The following is an 18,291-nucleotide window of genomic DNA, read 5'->3' as shown; positions in this document are numbered from 1 at the left end:
ATGGTGGAACCTCCTGAGATACTGTGGAAACTGACACTGAACAGGGGTGGGGGGTGGGATGGGGAATGACAGGACAGAGTGGTTGAAAAAAATATATAAAAAAAAACACTTACCTTCGAGGGGAAACACCTCAGTCCTCGCCCTGTTCCCAGGTGCACTCAGGCTCACAGCCAATCACGAGGCTGCTGTCAGCAGCATTGTGATTGCTCTGAGCAGCCTGCATCGCCGATCAGACGGGGAGTGGAAGCTGGGTAGAGAACATGTAGAGAGCGCATGTCTGTTTGGCCGGACCAACACGGCCGGCAGCACAGACCTGCGCACTTTATAGTGAACACACCCCTCCTCCGACACCCTCCCTCCAGCCCAGCCCGCCCCTTACTCCAAGGAAAAATAAAATGATAATAACGTATCGTACGTTATTATCATTTTATTTGTCCTTTGTCGAAAATCCAGCGGGGTAACGCTCCTCCGCCTTAGCGTAGGATCAGCCCCTGCTGAGATACCAAGGGCACCTGCCAACGCAGTACTGCCCATTCAAACCACATTGCTCAGGTGCTGCTAAAGCACTGTGTGAAAAGTTTCAAAGATTCCAAGCATTATGCGGGCCAGAAAGCAGACTCTCTGCCTGACCATCAGTCCTAGAACAGTTTCCACTGAAGGGCAGGACCTAAACCCCTCTTCTTTACCAGACTTTAATTTGGCGTTGCTATGCTTTTTCCAGTTAACAGAGAGCTTGCAGGAGACGGACAACGAATACATGGCAAAAATAGCTGAGCTGGAGAAGCAGCTGAGCCAGGCCCGCAAGGAGCTGGAGACGTTGAAGGTAAGAGGCGCAAGTTTGGATCTAAAAGTGAAGTACAACATCTGTATTTGCTTAAAATATGCGCATAATGTAGTCAACTTCTATTTAACAACAGTGTGGGTGATTATTATCCCTGTATGCAGCATTCAGGGGTCCCAGTGTTAGATGTTTACCTTTGTTAGCCATACAGTGCAATACACATGTGCCACTTGCAGGCAGTATAGTGCACAGGCAGAAAGATTGGACATAAACCATGCCATGTAAGAGACATAGGGCCTGATTACAACTTTGGCAGAGTGGGTTAATCTGTCCCAAATGTGACGGATATCCCGCCCACCGTATTACGAGTTCCATAGGATATAATGGACTAATGGAATGTATTCTGCAAACCTGAGTTTGAAATGACTCACATAAACTGATTAAAGATGTTTCCAAGGTAATCGTGCATAGGACTCGACCCCTCCCTTCTCCATCTGTACTACTAGCTTAGTGTAAAAGGGATACATTTTTAAAGTTATATCTTAACTTGCTCTTTCAGTTTCTTAGATAGATGATTAAGTAAAATTAAGAAACCTTTGTTTGAAATTGTATATGGAATTATGTATAGTTCTTTTGTTAAAAACATTGTTTTGATAAACTAAACTAAAACTAAAATCTTGCAATTTACCTTGAAAACTACTCATTTGAAATTGTAGATTATACAACCAGAGGCTCTGTATATGTTAAAAAGAAGAATTAGCCTAAAACAAAGAGGCAAAGAGTGTGGGCAGACAGTGCTCATCCTCCCCTCTTGCTCTGCTCTACCCATCAAACAGATTGACACCATACCTTAACTGTTCTACAAATAGACTTAGGAATCAGAGCTCCCAGCCCGGTGGTGCAAGGCCTCCCTGTACCAGTCATCCTCCGGTTGACATTTTGGAGTGTTAGTCAATTTAACATAAACTGATGGAGGCACACAAACAGATAAGTCATATCAAAGATGAAGCAGATCCAGTATCTTTTCTCTTAAAAATCCTTTAGTATCTCCTTGTCACAGACAACTTCAAGAAATGGACCAGAACTTTGAGTCAGCATATCACATTCCAATTTGTTTTGGTATGGCTAACATCCGGAGTCACAGCTGACATGTTTCACTGTTTATGGCTCTTTTCCAAGGCTTAGAATTTATTCATGAATCACAACTGATTATGTGTGACTTCAAAAAGTCAAAATTTTTATTGTTGTTATTTGTTCCAATTAAAAGTATTTGAGATTTACTTCATTCATACACTTCACGATAAGGATAGAGCCAATCATTCATTTCTGTCCAGGAGCACTCCATACTATCAACAGTGCTAAAGCCAACTGGCAAGCCAAACAGGATCAAGACTGCTACGCACTACCAATCCCCTGTCCCTGATGTCCACAAATGTCCATAAAACATAACTGGGACCTGAGAGTGGTACAGAAACTTGGCTGATTCCCATCCTGGAGTCTTTCGCCTTCCCTGTATTTACGTGTCTGGGCTACTCATACCATATCTTTAGCCCCTATCGACACCTTGTAGACTGGTCAATAACTGGTGACATTGTAATTGAAATAGTCAGCTTCTAAAGAAGAAATGTGACCGTTCTGAAACCGGCACACGTAATCCTATTTGCTGTGAAGGCTGAAGAGTTTGCAAAGTAAGCGCCATGTTTTTTGCACCATCTCAGTGCAAAGCAGGAGTGTGTTCCTGAAAGACAAAAAATCAATGGCCCGGATCAAATGTTTACTCTTGCAAAGTCAACTGATTGATGAACTGATTGAAGAGGTGGAAAGAATACTGAACTCTCAAAGCACTACCAAGTCAGTAAAAGCCCTAGCAAATTTCTTTACCAAAACCAGGCTGAAAATCAACAGACTATGGGGGAACCAAACAAATAACTCAATTTAGGGAATCGTTACATTAGCACAAGCACATTGTCAACCAGAAATTTCAGATATAACCTAGCTGATTGCACAAACAATTTCAATACCCACCACCAATAGGTTTGAACTTTTGCTGGTTGAGGACAGGCCCATCAAAAACACTATTAGTAAAGAAACAGAGAATAGGGAATATCAGAGCACATATATAGAGATTACTCACATGTCCAAAATCGATGACCTGAAAACAACTGGTGAACGATCTCAAGGAGGAAATTGTGAGACATAAGGCACTCGTTGAGACTTTTGTTAAATTAACTGCACTATCGGACATCCAAAGAACAACTAGAAGGAACAATATTGCAGTAAGGACTTCACAAATCAAAGCTGCTAGCATAGTTAACCCTGATACATTGCTACCTTCACGGGGAATAGATATGAACCTTGTCAGAATACACAAATAGCTAAACTTAATATGGAATGGTGGCAGTGGTCAGTGCGTAGGCAATCCATGGGCAGCAATAGTATTGGCGACAATAAGCTGAGGGTGACCTCAGTACAGCAATGTTCATTAATAAACCAGAGTCATGGACCAGCACTGCCACTTACTGCTCAAAACAACATGCACTTCACCAGAGAGCAAACTCTCCCCCTAACGAAGTCACAAAAATCCTACACAAAATTGAATGAACCAAGTGCTTCTTAATGTTCTGTATTTATGCACAAGGTTCCTTAAGTTTCTTGTGAATCTCGTGAGGACAATGTGTCCCTAATGAATACGGTTATTCATTGGGTCAGGGAAATCAGGGGATATTGACCTTTGATAAACTTTGACATTTTAAAGACTATTTGTCATTCCTCTTCAAAATCTCAGCTAGATCACTTCAAACTTGTCCTAGGATCTTGAAAACTTTTCAATGATCTGGTGGCTTTGGGTGTCCACTCAACTCCTTTGAACACTAAGATCTGTTTGAAACATAATCTTCTATCACCCGGAAGTCTGATGATGAGTCAGGCAATTACTCATAAGAAAACCCAGCCTTCCAAGGTGTCATCTGGGGCCATAAATGACTAAGTCTGACTCTCTCAAAAGTTTACCCCAAGCTCCAACTTGCCACCAAAGAGTGCTGATCCCAACAAACCAATGGAGTCTGCTTTCATGGAATGTGGTGGGTCTAAAAACCAAGATCACTGATCCTGAATGGGGCAAGTTTGTTGATGGATTTGATATTTGTATGTTCTAAGCAACTGGGTGCACTAATGCAATCTACAGATGTGATTTTGTAACATTTACCCTTAACACAGTTAAACATGCCCAGGGTAGACCTGTAGGAGGCCTGGCCATATGGGTAAAAATGTCCCTTAATATTAGAATTAAGGTAATGCATGAAACCTCAGCAGATATCCTAGCTTTGGAATGTCATAGTCCAAAGGGGGCTTCTTTGTTAATTATAAACATCTATAATCTGAATAGTTGGGGAAACATCATATCTGCAGTCTTTGGTCAATATAGAAGGAAACCCAGGTAGCAGACCTGTTATAGTTGCAGACAATTTTAATATTGCATTGTATTCACTCAAGAGGACTGCTAATTCACTTAATGAGGAAGACAGTAAAAACATTGATTGTTCCCAGGTTGGACCTTCCTCCAGTTAAAAAATTGAGTTAACTGCCAATACAAATCATAGGAATGACTATTAGCCAGTCCCTAAGACCATGTAATAAGCAAACTAGATTGGATGTGGAAGGCACCCCCACCTTCACAGGAAATAAAGGATCAAGTTAAATAGACTATATAATGTTAGACCTGCAATTGTGTGTCTTTATGGAAGGAATTGCTGTTCTCCAGAGGACAGATAGTGACAACAAAACGCTTCATTTATCCACGAACGGCTTTCTAACAAGGTACAATGGGACCCTGAGGTCCATTGATAGCAGGTCAAATTATAGGTGCATGCTGAAATGGACACAGGTTGCCAATAGTCAGTGCATATTGTCCCAAATTTGTTGCAGAGTAGCTACAGCACTAGAACAAATAGATTAAGATTAATGTTACATTCATAATTAAATTTAAACAAAGTTAATAAAAGATTTCAGGAATAAAATAATAATTAGGTTTTGTTGATAAACAATGTTTTGCCATTAAATAAAATGTATTTATGATTTTACCAATCAATGGGTTTATTTTGGATCAGAAAATCCTTAAAAACACAGCAATACAAACACAAATACTATTGCACGAAATAATTATGATAAAAAGATTAATATAAAAAAACATTAGCATAAAATATATTTTAAAATATTAATCAATGGCCTCCTCTATATAATAGAGTTGTATTCATGGATAGTTAGATAAAATATGCTTTGTACAGTAGAGCAAGCTGTGTGAGATGATCTAGTGCATAGTTTTTAAATATCAATAGTCAAAATGTTGTTCTTGTAATCCATACAGTACTTAGATATCTAGCCACATTTCATACCATGAGCACTTCTGTACCTGACTTTAGAATACGTAGGGCTTTTTGGTGTTTCCAAAAGGCGTCATACTATTACATTCCATATCTAAATTTAATGCTACATTTAATTGAATCCTAGTGTCAGAATACCCATCTGGGTTGACAGTTGTACTCTATACATTTTTAAATCTATCACAAAAATCAGACCAGACCCGGCAACCATCTCCCTTGTTTTACCACATCTGTAATATGCCAATTGACTATACTATGAAGTACATGCACAACTTGCATTACAGGCTTATTTCATACCCGTTAACTGAATCCATGCCAATCCATATCTCCTTCTGCCTTATACTGTTTGACCTTCCAAACGAAAGGCCTCATTACAAGTCTGGCGGTCGGACAAGCCGACCACCAGACTTACAGTGAGGAGACCGCCACGAAGCTGGAGATCTCCCCACCAGACCCATTACAAAGTTTCCACTCGGCTGACCAAGAGAAACCAAGGTGGAATCTGTGCGGCGGCATTGGTCCCAGCACCACATAGACAGTGCTCATTCCATGGTGCTGCGCTGGGGGGCCCCCGGGACTTGCTTTCCACCAGCCTTTCCATGGCGGGGTCCCTGCCATGGAAAGGCTGGCGGAAAGCTGAGGACAACTCCGACCGCAGTCACACAAGCGGGTCCCCCTGCCAGGGCTGTAATGTGGTAATCGGGCCTCCACAGTTGCAGCGGTTTCACAGTCACCATGAGGCTAACAGTTCTTGGACCGCCAGCCTCGTGTTGAGGCCTTTAATCTTATTGAGCTCTTCTCCCAAAACTCACAAACCCTGCCTAAATAAGCAGGACTCAAAATACGCATAACTCTATTCTCTAACAACACTACTGACATCTGGTAATGCACTGTACTAGGATAAAAGAACAATCACATCATACATATTCTATACTGCATGACCTCCATTCCCTTTAATCACAGAACACAACGGGAAATGCAAGTTGTTACATACCTAAAGTGAGTGCATGAATAACAGCAATTAACAACTACAATCCTTTAGATTTGAAATTGCATCCAACTAATCAGTATACCAACTCTAATAATGCTGCATATTATATGAGTAACTGCTGCACTTACTACTAGCTCAGACACTAACTCTAGGTTCCATAGACAAGCATGCTACCTGCTTGCAAAGTGATTCAATGCATTGCCAGGTGTAGTAAGCACTATATAGATCTACATTACAACACAATACTCCAAAATATATTCCTCTTAAAACTTACACCTTGAATAAATATCTATACGAAATTCAGACTTGTTTTAAATTTCTATATTCAACTAAGCCCACTTCCTAGCTATAGAAGGCTGGGATTAATTTACAGTTCTAACCCTAGTTCTAGTGTAGTTGGGGCAACTGCTTGGTAGTGGGTTCAAATATATATTGACATTTTTAGGAGATAATTTTTAACATCAAGGTTTTGGCAGTCTACTTTATTGAGAAGTTTTTCAAGTGAAAGGGCCTCATTTAGAATATGTTGGTGTACTATTTTCATAGTATAGGGAAGATTACCCCTCATAAAAGAAAGGAGAGGCAAAGATGAAGACCTCTGCGGGTAGGTTTGTGAATAGCATGTAGTAAGATGTTAGTAGTACTATTGTAATAGTACTAGCATACTACAAAATGAAGTTTGTGACTCATCCCCGAAATTTTAATGTCACTGAGGATGTATAGATTGGGTGATTTGACTTCAAGGTCTGATATGATGTCTAAAAAGGAATTTGTGAATACTCTGTTATATGGTAGTAAGTTATATAATAGAAGAAATGTGCATTGAGATAGGGTTGCATCTTGTCAATAGAGATTCCCTTTATGATGTTAAAATGTCTTATTTTGATGATGTCATATCTTTCTTGAATATTATTTCTAGATATCCTATTTTTTGCTGGTGACAGTTCTGAGTGAAGCATGGGTATTCTGGTGGAATTTCTAGGGGCTATATCATAATGGGCTGCACAGGCTCAGCGTAGAGGAGCCCGTCTGTTTTATACAGTGTGTAATGTAAATTAATTTAAACCTCTATTTCTGAGAGTAAGAGCTTGATTTTCAGACAGTACAGCTCAGAAACAGCAAGCCGAATTTGCCTCTTTTTGTTTCTGAGCTATGTTATCTAAAATAATAGACTTACTCAAAGACATCGCTGGTTAAATGAATCACTTTACACACTGCAGGTACAATACACTGAGGCCCATATTTATACTCTTTTAGCGTCGCATTTGTGTTGTTTTTCAACGCAAAATCGGCGCAAACTTCCAAAATACAATTGTATTTTGGAAGTTTGCGCCGATTTTGCGTCAAAAAATGGCGCATACGCGGCGCTAAAAAAGTATAAATATGGGCCTAAGCTCCTCCCTGAGTTAAAGCATCCCAGCATGAAATGGCTCCTGATGGATTACTGAAGCCTTATCTCCTCCCAGCTATGTTTCCAGGATGAAAAAGGGTTATTTTGTCAGCTTGCAGGTCACTGATGCATTTTTTGTTTTTGGATACCGAACTGGTATTGATGAGTATTCAGCCTAGATGAGAGGCAAGATACCTGCGAGGTAGAGGGTGTTTGGTAGGGGTACGTTTCAAAATTGAACATGTCGAGTTGAGAAGGATTCTTGGTTCGGGGGGATCCCTACCATTGCTGTCCTGTTCAAGCAGACTTAGCAGTGATTTGGTAGGTTTCCCCTAGGTTGGAGAGTATGAGGGTTTGTGTTGTTCGGAGCACTGAGTTTATAGGCTGCTACTGGTGTGGACATACAGGATGATATGTTCGAATGCAGTGAAGGAGTCATGAAAGCATTGTTTGATTTCTTTTTCTCCGATGAATGGGTGAAGTACGTGTTGGCAGTGGGGGAGAGGGTGGGTACCCACCTTAAGAGCTCTGAATGCTGTAACAGATGATAAACCTCTGTATGATATTTTTAGATTGTGATTGATCAGTGCTTTAAATGGGCCGGTACTCACCGGTACTGAGTACCGGCACTTTTTTATTTTGAGAGGGAGAGTACCGGCATTACTCAAGAAAAACGTAATACTTTTAATTGGAGAGTACCGGCACTTCTCAGAAACAAGCAGGTACTCTATTACAGAGTACCTGCACTTCTATTTTTCCATTTAAAGCACTGTGATTTATAGATACCTAATTGACATGGATCATTGTTCTATAGGCGAGCTAGTTTAAAGGTTGTTATGGTGGACTTATCCCTGGATGCTTTATTTGATGTGTGGGGCTGGTTGGCTCTAGGAGTGGGGCAGAGAGGGTGTAAATGAATTTGAAAGGCAGGTGTTGGTGCGGGTGTTGCTAACTGTTGACAACAGAGAAAACATTATGAGGTGGTGGTGATCCTGGTATGTGCCTTTTTGGAGAGTGATAATGCTTGGTGGAGCTTTGGAATGTAAGAATGCAAATGTTTGAAAGGGAGTGGAAACAGAGGGATTGCAATGCAGATATGAGATGGTATGTGCAACTGTAGGACGATTGTCAGATCTCTATGTTGTGATATGCAAACCTCACACAAAGGCTTAGTAAATCTGTGTCTCAATGACTTAGAATGCCTACACTGCAAGCTGTGGCCATGAAAACATGGCTACTACGCCTCCCAGTAGCCTTTCTCTTTCTAGAGAAGGAAGACAGTTTGCTATCCGAGGATGTTGGTCATGGCCAACACCTCTTTATTTGCCCTACCATGACTGTGCTAAGGTCAGTCACCCTCCAGAAAAGATCTAAAAGCAGATCATTTCTCCCCTCCTATTACATCCAGGAATGGAAGTCATCATTTGCAGGCTTGTGGTTGTTTAACCTCATATTTGCTAAAAGGAAGGCAGTGCATCATTAGCTGCCCTGCTCAGCGTGCAGTGAGGATTTTAGAGCCTGTCCACCCAGCTAAAGTCAGTTTCTAAACCAAGGCCACTTTGGGGAGTTCCCCAAATGACTGTCAAAAGCTGGAAACATGTCCCCACAAATAGAATTATTTGCAAATTGTGTGAAGTGCCAGCCCGGGGCACCAGTTTGCGGTGCACAGGTGCAAGGAAATAAGGAATGTTGTTAACCGGAATGTCCATTTTCCTATGCCTGATGCCTTGAGAAATTCAATTTTCCTGAAAAGGGCATGACTCGCCCTAAATCTAGCTCGATCCAAGATGTTCACATTTTCTTAGTTTGTTAACAGTGTCTTAAGTCAAGATGTCATTTCATGCCTAAACTATACATAAGGAAGCTTTGGCCAAAGAAATCAAAATGCTCTTATATCCCTACTTTTAGTTGTGTTCATTGACCACTTACGTTCCATTTTCTCCCTAATGTTTGCTTCTTTTTTTCTGTAGCAGCATGACTAGCTGGATATCTCTTCTGTAAGACTTTATACAAGACTGTTTCTCAACCATATCTGAGGGTAGTTTTGGCATCTTGATTTTCAACACTTGTATCATTTACCATCTTCAAAAAAAGAACAACTAATACTGGAAAATAAGTTTCTGTGTCCTGTGTAGATTTTCCCTCCTAACTGGGACCCTCTTAATGAGACACTTGATGCTTTTTATGTGCCTACTACATTCAGGGTGGCATTGTGCCTACTGGAACGAGTCTAGCCCTTGACACCTCCACATATCCCCACTCCCTCCAACTAGCAATACATAAAGCTGATTTGGTTTATGGAGTGCATTTAAGTGCTATGTAACTATGAATTCTCGTTTTTATAAAAATATAGTTGCCGCAAAATGCACAGCTTTCAGGAAGTCTGCTAACCTGTCCTCTGGTCAATTTTAGCAAGCAATGGTGTATAAGCCAACTTCTCAGCTATGCATTCCAAAATATATTGCAGTCTGACTTCTGTATTCACTAACCTTTTTGCTTCGCCACCGTATCACAAATACTTTTATCTATACTCAGAGTCAGGATCCAGTGCTTTCAGCTAATATCCAACATGCCTATTTCAAACTACATAGTGATTGTTAATGGAATTAAAATTGTAGGCTGCCTGCAATTTTGTTTATTTTCTCCCATTCTGTCTTTAAGTTAAGGTATCTATTGATTTATTTAACTTTTTTTGATAGTGTTGTAGGCACCTCAGTTTGAGGAGAGATCCGAAAAAGCCAAATGTTTAAAGTCACATAAGTATTATAGCACAGGCTGAACAATCGCTAGAAACAGTATAAATGTAATAAAAACATAAAGACTTACAGCACATACAAGAGTCCATCATCCTATGCAGATGACCCTAAAAACTGTTATGAAATGTAAAGGCCAAATAAGGTGTACACTGGATGCCAATGAACAACTGTACCTAAGAGAATGTTCGTACTCTTTACCATGTTATCCGAACCAGTGTTATGTTACAGAATGCAGTTGTCTGCATGCACTGATATGGTCTTTGTCATGATGGTGTCCACAGGAAAGTTTTTGTAAACCAAGCAACCAGGTGAGCTCCCGTCAGCAGCTCATGGATGAGGAGCCCATGCAACGCCCACATTCCACCATTGAGCAAAGTCTGGAGGAGCTGGAGGACAAAGGATTGATCCGGCAACGGCGTGTGCAAGAGGAACAGAACATTGACGCCTTGCTTGCTGCCACAACAACAGACCACATCACTGTGGTCATGATAGAGGCTCCCTCAGCAAGTAGCACAGGTACCTTCTTTATGCTATGGCAAAGGGTGGGAAATACCATAGAGAGAGTGGACTAGGTATTAGAGAGGGATTTCTGTGGCATTAAAACATATATTATAAACAGCTTAGAAACCTAAAAAGATCAGAAAAATATGGGGAACGTGATTATTATTTTGGCAATAGACACTTCAACCCAAGCTGTAGAGGTTTCTACTAAATACTTCAAGGAGGATGGATCAGGTGGCTCCATGCTACTGCAATATCTTGGTGATTAATCAAACTAAGGAAGATTGGGACTTGTAGTCGCTTAACTTCAATTGGAACCAGACTCAGATTAGACCACATTATAAAATGACAGACAAGAGCTAGAGACGTTCTCCAAGTGCATTGGTGTCTTCTTTTGTATCCTAAATGACAAGTTTTCTTACATAGAGAGGAACTTCACAGTAATATGGGGTTGCTGGGTTGAGTATCATTCAGCATCTTGGCCAGTTGGTCTAAGATGGTCGGCTTAGGGAGTATAGCTGTGTGAGAGCATAGTTGTTCTAATTCTGAAGGCAAAAGTGTAATGTGTTACAGTGCCTGCAACCTGGGAGGGGGAGCAAGACACTGTATTTATCTAGTTGATCTATCTGTAGAATAGCATTCATCAAGGAACTGAAGCTGCAAATACGCCTTATTTTGCCCACTGGGAGAGGGCAGAATCTGAATTGAGCTTTATGTACTCAGCGTGAGTAACTTGCACACATGCAATGCAGGCTGATTTAATATGACTTCTATTGAAATGAAGGGTGCTCAAAGATTGAAGAATATACATGCCTTCTCCTCAACGATGAGACGAGTCGTGAGCCAACTCTTGTTTTGACATAGTATGATAGTACAGTAATGTAGGGCTCATAGATGAAAGAAACTGCCTTTTGCAATCTCTTCTCTGTCTTCAAAACCTGCTCTACTTTCCCATTGCTTTGTGGATATCCCACTGATGAAGTGACAGGTTAAAAGACTAACATTTACTGAATTCCTTGAAGTCTGTTGTTATATACTGGGGCCAGCTGTCAAATCACATGGTGTATGGAGCTGCAAGGTAAGCAAAGTCACCATTTATATTTCCAATTAGCATGAGAAGGCACTTTGATTAAATTTTTCTGTGTAATGTGAAAGATCTATTGCCATCATTTTCTACAGTCACCATGGGAACCCATATGATGTAATGTGGCTTGGTGCCACAAATACAACAGGAATGACTTTGGTGCAGTCCTTCATCTGAACATTCATTCCTGGCCTGTAAACACTTGTTTTAGGGTATGAGCTCTTCCGTTCCAATCAATAAGGAATCTATCTGTGCCATAATATCTGGCTCTTATTTCCTACAGACTGAATCAATAATCACATATAAAGGGTATACATCTTGCAAACTCGATTCATCACATATGTGTTGTACCTAGTCTTTGCCCAGAGGCCAGCCCTTCGTTATAACCAGTTATAGCTTTACGCTTTTATCTATTCCTTGCTGTTCATCCACAAGTCCTCTGCTTTATTCTGATGTCACACTACTCTACGTCTCATAGTGGATATCTGTTTTTTGAGCTTGTTTCCACTTTTCTTCACCTGCTTGTTAAAGATTCTTACACAAACAAGTGGTATTCTCCAGAAACTCTACACCCACTTCCTTCATGGCTTCTACTTTACTTTGATCCCTTTGGCCAATATATAGCATCTCCCTTTTTTAAGTTGGGCATTTGAGGTTTAACTTGATATTTGTTCCCCTACATGAGTCAAACAACTTAATTTGTTTAACATTTAAACCCAGTGTGGAGTTAGCCAGATTGAGGAACAAACATTGTCAGAAAGTTTGATCCTTCACACAGGGGTTTATAGACAAATATTGAATCTAAAACACCATCTGACCAAAATATTGTGGTCAAAATATTGTGACTACAAAAATATTGTGGACCAAAATTTTGAAAGTAAGTATATAGTTTTTTAAGTGTTTTACGATAACATTCAAGTTTGAAATATTGTTATTTTAAATGTTATTGCTAAATTTATTTCCATTTTTTGAGGTTGTTGGGTTTATTCAGTGATTTGGTGAGTAGTAGTTCTACATTTATGTATTCATGTTAATACATTTTTGGTGGCTAGGTCAACAAACAACAGAAATAAAAGAGAGTGGGTTAACCTACATTTAAGGCAATACCCTAAATACAGTCACCCTAGGGGCTTTTCCAAGAAATGGAGTATAAGTCTCACTCACCAATAGTGGCATGCTTTATCATAGTCAGTCTATCCACACCCTGGTAAGGTAGTACTACCGGGGTGGACTCAACCAAATGTTTTGAGAGTTCTTACATAAAGTACCAACTGGATATAAGCAGGGATCCGAATAATACAGTTAAAATTCCTTTATTAATTAGTACCAAAGGTATGCATGAAAACAGAAATGTTGTGGGTTTCTACCGGGGGTAACATTCCCAGAGACCCTATTCTAAGCCAACATGTTTTGGCCCTCTCCACGAGCCCATTCAGGTCTGTGGTCATTTGTCAGGGCTATCAAAAAACTCTCTCTGCCTGGTAGTGTTTTTCTAAATCACTCATACCTGTGAGGCCTACCGCTCTCACCTGACTAAATAATGCACCTCGTGCTTCGAAGTACCCTACTCCTGGATGGTTCGCATGCCATGCATATCTGGCGGGGGTGTTGTCCTGTAGTCCCACTTTCATCAACGATCAAACACCTCCTGTTCACCTAGGCCTGCGTGCTCCAGATCGCTGTGGAAGCAGGCCTAGGTGAATAGATGGTGTTTGAGCCTTGATGAAAGGTTGGAATTAGACTAGTACATTGGACCCCTTCAATGTATGCACCTCCCTCAACATTGGTTGCACTGGTGGTAGAATATAAAGTCTAGTTCCAACAATTTTTTTAGAAAGGAGTTAGAATATTAACTCTTAATACCCCCAAGCCTCTGTGTCTGTATTTTCCACAATGTTTGTTGGACTGGAGTTAGAATAGTGAATCTGAAAATCTCCCTCTGCCCCTGGGTTTACATGCACTTTCCTCAAAGTCTTTTAGACTGGAGTTTAGAATTGTAAATCTCACCCTCTTGTTTGTAGTTTCCCCACTGTTTCCTAGGCTGGAGTTAGACTAGTAAACGTCACCCCTCCTCACCCAGTATATATATATTTTTCCCACTGTTAGTTGGATTGGAGCTACAATAGTAAATGTAACCTTTCTCTCATCCCAATATTGCACTTTCTCTAATGTTTGTTAGACTAGAATTACAGTAGTAAGCCTGAACCCCATATATTATCTCAATCTTCCTAATGTTTGTTGGACTGGAGTTAGAACAGTATGTGTGCCCCCACCCCTCTTTGGTAGATTGGACTTGTAATAGTATATCTAATTGCCTTTCCCCACACAGTATTTATTTTTCCTAATGTTTGTACAATTGTAGTTACAGTGATGTATTTAAATTGCTTCTTATTTTTTTAATGGCTTTAGATGTGTTATTCTTTTTTTTTTTTAATTCTGTGTCCTATATTAATATTTTGAAGGGATTATATTTAAAAGTATACATTTAAAATAATTGATACAACATTAATATAGTATTTAACATAAATACATTTCTTTTTCTTTTATTTTTAAATTGTCTTGGTTTTAAAACACTGTTTTCATTTTTGTTATATGATTTACTATTCGACAAATATGAGTTTTAGTTATATTTTTTAAATGTTTTTTAATAGTTCAATATACATATAAATATTTCCTTTTAAAGAAATATGCTTTATATATATATATTGTGTTTTAATTTTTATTTTCAATGTATTTTATTTTTGGAATCAATTATTTTTATTAGTATAATACATATATTTGAATTTCAAATTTAATTTTGGAATGTTTTAAAATTGTTTATTAAAGTGGTGTTATGCGGGTCCTACTATAGTGATACAATTGTGGGTTTAGGGCAGCAGAGTGTGGGAGACCGAAGCCATCCACACCATTAGCACGTGTCGGCCTAACTCCTGGCTCGTGTTTTTGAAACAACAGTGCTTTTAGTCGGCTCAGCTAGTCAAAGTTAACATTAAAGGTAGGAATGGAAGGCACAAGCTTGCTACCTTAATTTCATGTGTGGAGGGAAATAACATGTTACCACAGCAGGTCAGTATTTGAGAAACAGAAATCATATATGGCACACCAGCTCTCATCCCACAGCAGCCTTTATCACTCAACATTAAGTAACTTCCATTTGAAAGTAACTGAAACATTGGGCGAATCAAGGGGACGGGAACTCCCTTCAAGTAACAAGCTAAATTAGCCACTGATGTGTTACATAACCCATACAATGTCACCTGTTTACAAATCATTGAGTAGCTTACAGAATTGTCAGTCACCACTGAGAAAGAAGGTCTTTTCCCCCATCCAACATTTGTAATTGAAAAGAAATTTCCACACCTCATGTACAAAACTCTCCCCTGAAGCTTCAAATCTGCCTACCGGAAAATGTTTCAAACACAATATGAATTGAAACGTGGAGGTTGGCAGGGAGATAACTCCCTGTACTTAACCATGCTGCTGCTGGTGTCTCAGCCACTGTGAAAGGCAACTTTTCTAGCTTTTCTATAGAAAGCATCATGTACATTCCAGCCTTCTTTGCCATTGTTTGTTGTTTGCTTGTTAGAATGAAGGGCAAGAATATTTTTTTTGAGTTCATGTACTTCCAGGGCATGGGGTTCAATATCAGAACCTGTAATGTCCAACTCAACTGCATTGTGGATTTAAGCCGACTATGTCCATTTTGTAAAAACATATAATTGTGTATAATATTGACTGCAGATGACACAAGGTTGTTAAGTGTGTAAGTGTGAGTGGACAATGCATTTACCCCATTATTGACTACGGCTAGTGCTTTCTATAGATTTGCCGGATCTATTTGCCTTGAACGAGCAGCAGCTTCAATTTGATAAAGCTTCCATATTTCATTATATATTGCATACAAGAATATTTGAGAGCGTGGTGATCTAGGACCCAACAAGAAATCTTACTAATCCATGTCATCATAGCGGCGAGAGAGGTGCTCTTTAACAGTTGGCAAAGTGGAATGTTACAACCTTTGCTGACATAACTTTCCTACGCTGTTTGTAATGACAATCCCTGCATGTTGTGGCTTGATAATACGAGGGTCTGGCCTGCTTGCTTTAAAACCCTGTGTCGAGTTAATAAAACATGCATGACAACCATTTGTGTCCACTGGCCACAATAACCACCTATTGGGACTTCAAAGCTTAAAATTAAATATACCATTTCTGACCATACCATTTCTGAACTGATCTTCCGTGTAATTTACCAGATTTTGTCAACTGCCAAATTTTGCAATTAAAGCTTTACCGGGCACATTTATGTCTTTAATTTTAGCTTAACCTAAGCAAGTTGTCTGCAGAATAGAGTCATTAAGAAAAATCACCTGCAGTGAAATCAGGCATCCTTTAAATAAGGCATTCATGGCCATTACTTGCCAATCTTTTGTTTCCCAAACTGATTTTAAATCGATTGTGTCTTTCCAATATTCATAACCCTTAATGGCTAGTTGGGAACCAAATTAATCTGAAGAAATTAATCTAGCAGCAGTCAGCATGTTTTTCCTTGCTTTAGCTGCTGATCATTTGAAATAATAAGATACTGAATCAGTAGCATTATACCCAGAAAGGTAAGTACATTTATCTGAATATGTTTTAGAACTCCGGTCAGGCAATGTTTCCATATTAAAAATTGTACATGGAATACTAGCTCTGTGTAGGTAATTGTGCGCATAGTGATGATAACAATACACTTCTCAATAATTTGCGGAGTTAATATACATATCTTCGCTTTCAAATACAGTATAATATTCAAGCTTGGAAAGCAGTGATAAAACTTTTCACATCCCAATCATAATCCAGGTGGTATGGTATTGTCCATATAATTTTGAAAACATAAGGAACTTGAATAGTTTCTGTAGGACCAAATATTTCATATGGAAACTTATCCCAAACAATCCCATCAGGAACTAGAACAGCAGAAATTATCACTAGGGATTAGTCTCTCTTTGCACTTTGTGGGTAGACAAATGAAGCTTTAGTACCTCTTCTACCAGTTCAGCAGCAGAGCTTTCAGGAACATTATGCCCATTTATAAGCAAGAAGAAAATAATCACAGATCCATCCACAGAGAGACAGCCAGCAAGATGAGAATAATCCACAAATAGGACTATAGACAGATCAGATAAGTGCATTTAAGCCAGTGAAAAAGCTTACATATACCATGAAGAGAAGCATCAGTAGAGTCTGAAGAGAAGTCATCAATGTCGACAATGTACCCATAAGCAGTTTGTGTGAAGAAAGGAGCCATTGCAGGTAAGAGGGAACCGGTAGATGCCTCTAAAGGTGGTTACTGATAAACAACTCTGTTGTTTTGTGAAGTAGTTAAAGATTCTAGACTTACGTCTGGTGCATTGCGGGTGCTGTAATTGGAATCAACAAAAGTTCATTCTCTGCCTTTCCCAGCCTAGGGGAAATAATGTCAGCATTATTTAATGCTTGAAGAGATATTTCCTGTATGGTAGGGACAGGGGATAAGGAACTACCTTGAGGCCTACTGTGTTGGACTGGCCACATGATGCAATTTGTCTTGATCAATGGAGACAAAGCATTTTTTTTCCCAACCAGCAAGCGGTGGCAAGATGGCAGTTCTGGTGCCTTCAATTCCAAGGACTGGCACCGGTGCACTGTATTATGGGCTGAATTATTTTCTCACTGCAATCTTTTCTCAGATTAGATCCCCCACTTCAGGAATTTAACCCGTAGATGCTGGTGTAATTGTCATTCCCACAGCAGTGGCACGTGTATTAGAAAGCTCATCTCAGAAGTCTTGGAGTTCCTGTAGGTCAGTGAGAGGCTCATTTATGTCAAAAAGAGTTTTTGCTGCCACTGCACCAGGACCATCAAGATCATTGTGCATACATTGGGATGGCCAACAGGACTTCATATGGGTAGGGCCACCCAAAGATCTTCTAGGTAGATTATTTAAGGACCTCTGGACTCCATAAGGGTAATGAATCCAACTACGACCTGAACCTGATCTCTAGCTGTTAAGGATTGCTTTAAGTCTCTCTACTTTCTCTCCACTATCTAATTTCCCTCGGGATGACGGGGGAGAAAAATGCACACCTACACCCAGTGTTCCCAAAGTATCGCTGTCTGCTTTGGAAGCAAAGGCAGGGCCCGGGTCCAAGTGGAATGCAGCAACTGCATATGTCCAGACAAAGACTTGTAAATCTTCAATAACATTGCAAGCATCAGCTGATCGCTGTGGCCACACTGGAAGGAATCTGGAGCAGAAATCTACAGCAAGTAGAATGTATTTGTATGCACCATCAAACTTTAAGGGACAATCAGTGGTACAGGTACAGACACTTCATAGGTGTATGAGACTAAGAGGGGTGTCTGTGGTGGGTGCCTAACAGTGG

General features: G+C 39.8%; 1 protein-coding gene across 1 annotated transcript in view; it reads left to right on the top strand.

Annotated features, from left to right (window-relative positions):
• The window catches only part of FMNL1 (formin like 1), a 355,813-nt gene that overhangs the window by 256,633 nt on the left and 80,889 nt on the right, over positions 1 to 18,291 (top strand). The window contains exons 13-14 of the mRNA XM_069237968.1: positions 722 to 823; positions 10,579 to 10,813. Coding sequence (XP_069094069.1) covers positions 722 to 823; positions 10,579 to 10,813 — 337 coding nt within the window. The remainder of the gene's footprint in view (positions 1 to 721; positions 824 to 10,578; positions 10,814 to 18,291) is intronic.

Source organism: Pleurodeles waltl, chromosome 6 (genome assembly GCF_031143425.1).
Source record: "Pleurodeles waltl isolate 20211129_DDA chromosome 6, aPleWal1.hap1.20221129, whole genome shotgun sequence".
In the NCBI taxonomy this organism is placed as follows: domain Eukaryota; kingdom Metazoa; phylum Chordata; class Amphibia; order Caudata; family Salamandridae; genus Pleurodeles; species Pleurodeles waltl.
This window is presented reverse-complemented; position numbering and strand designations above follow the sequence as displayed.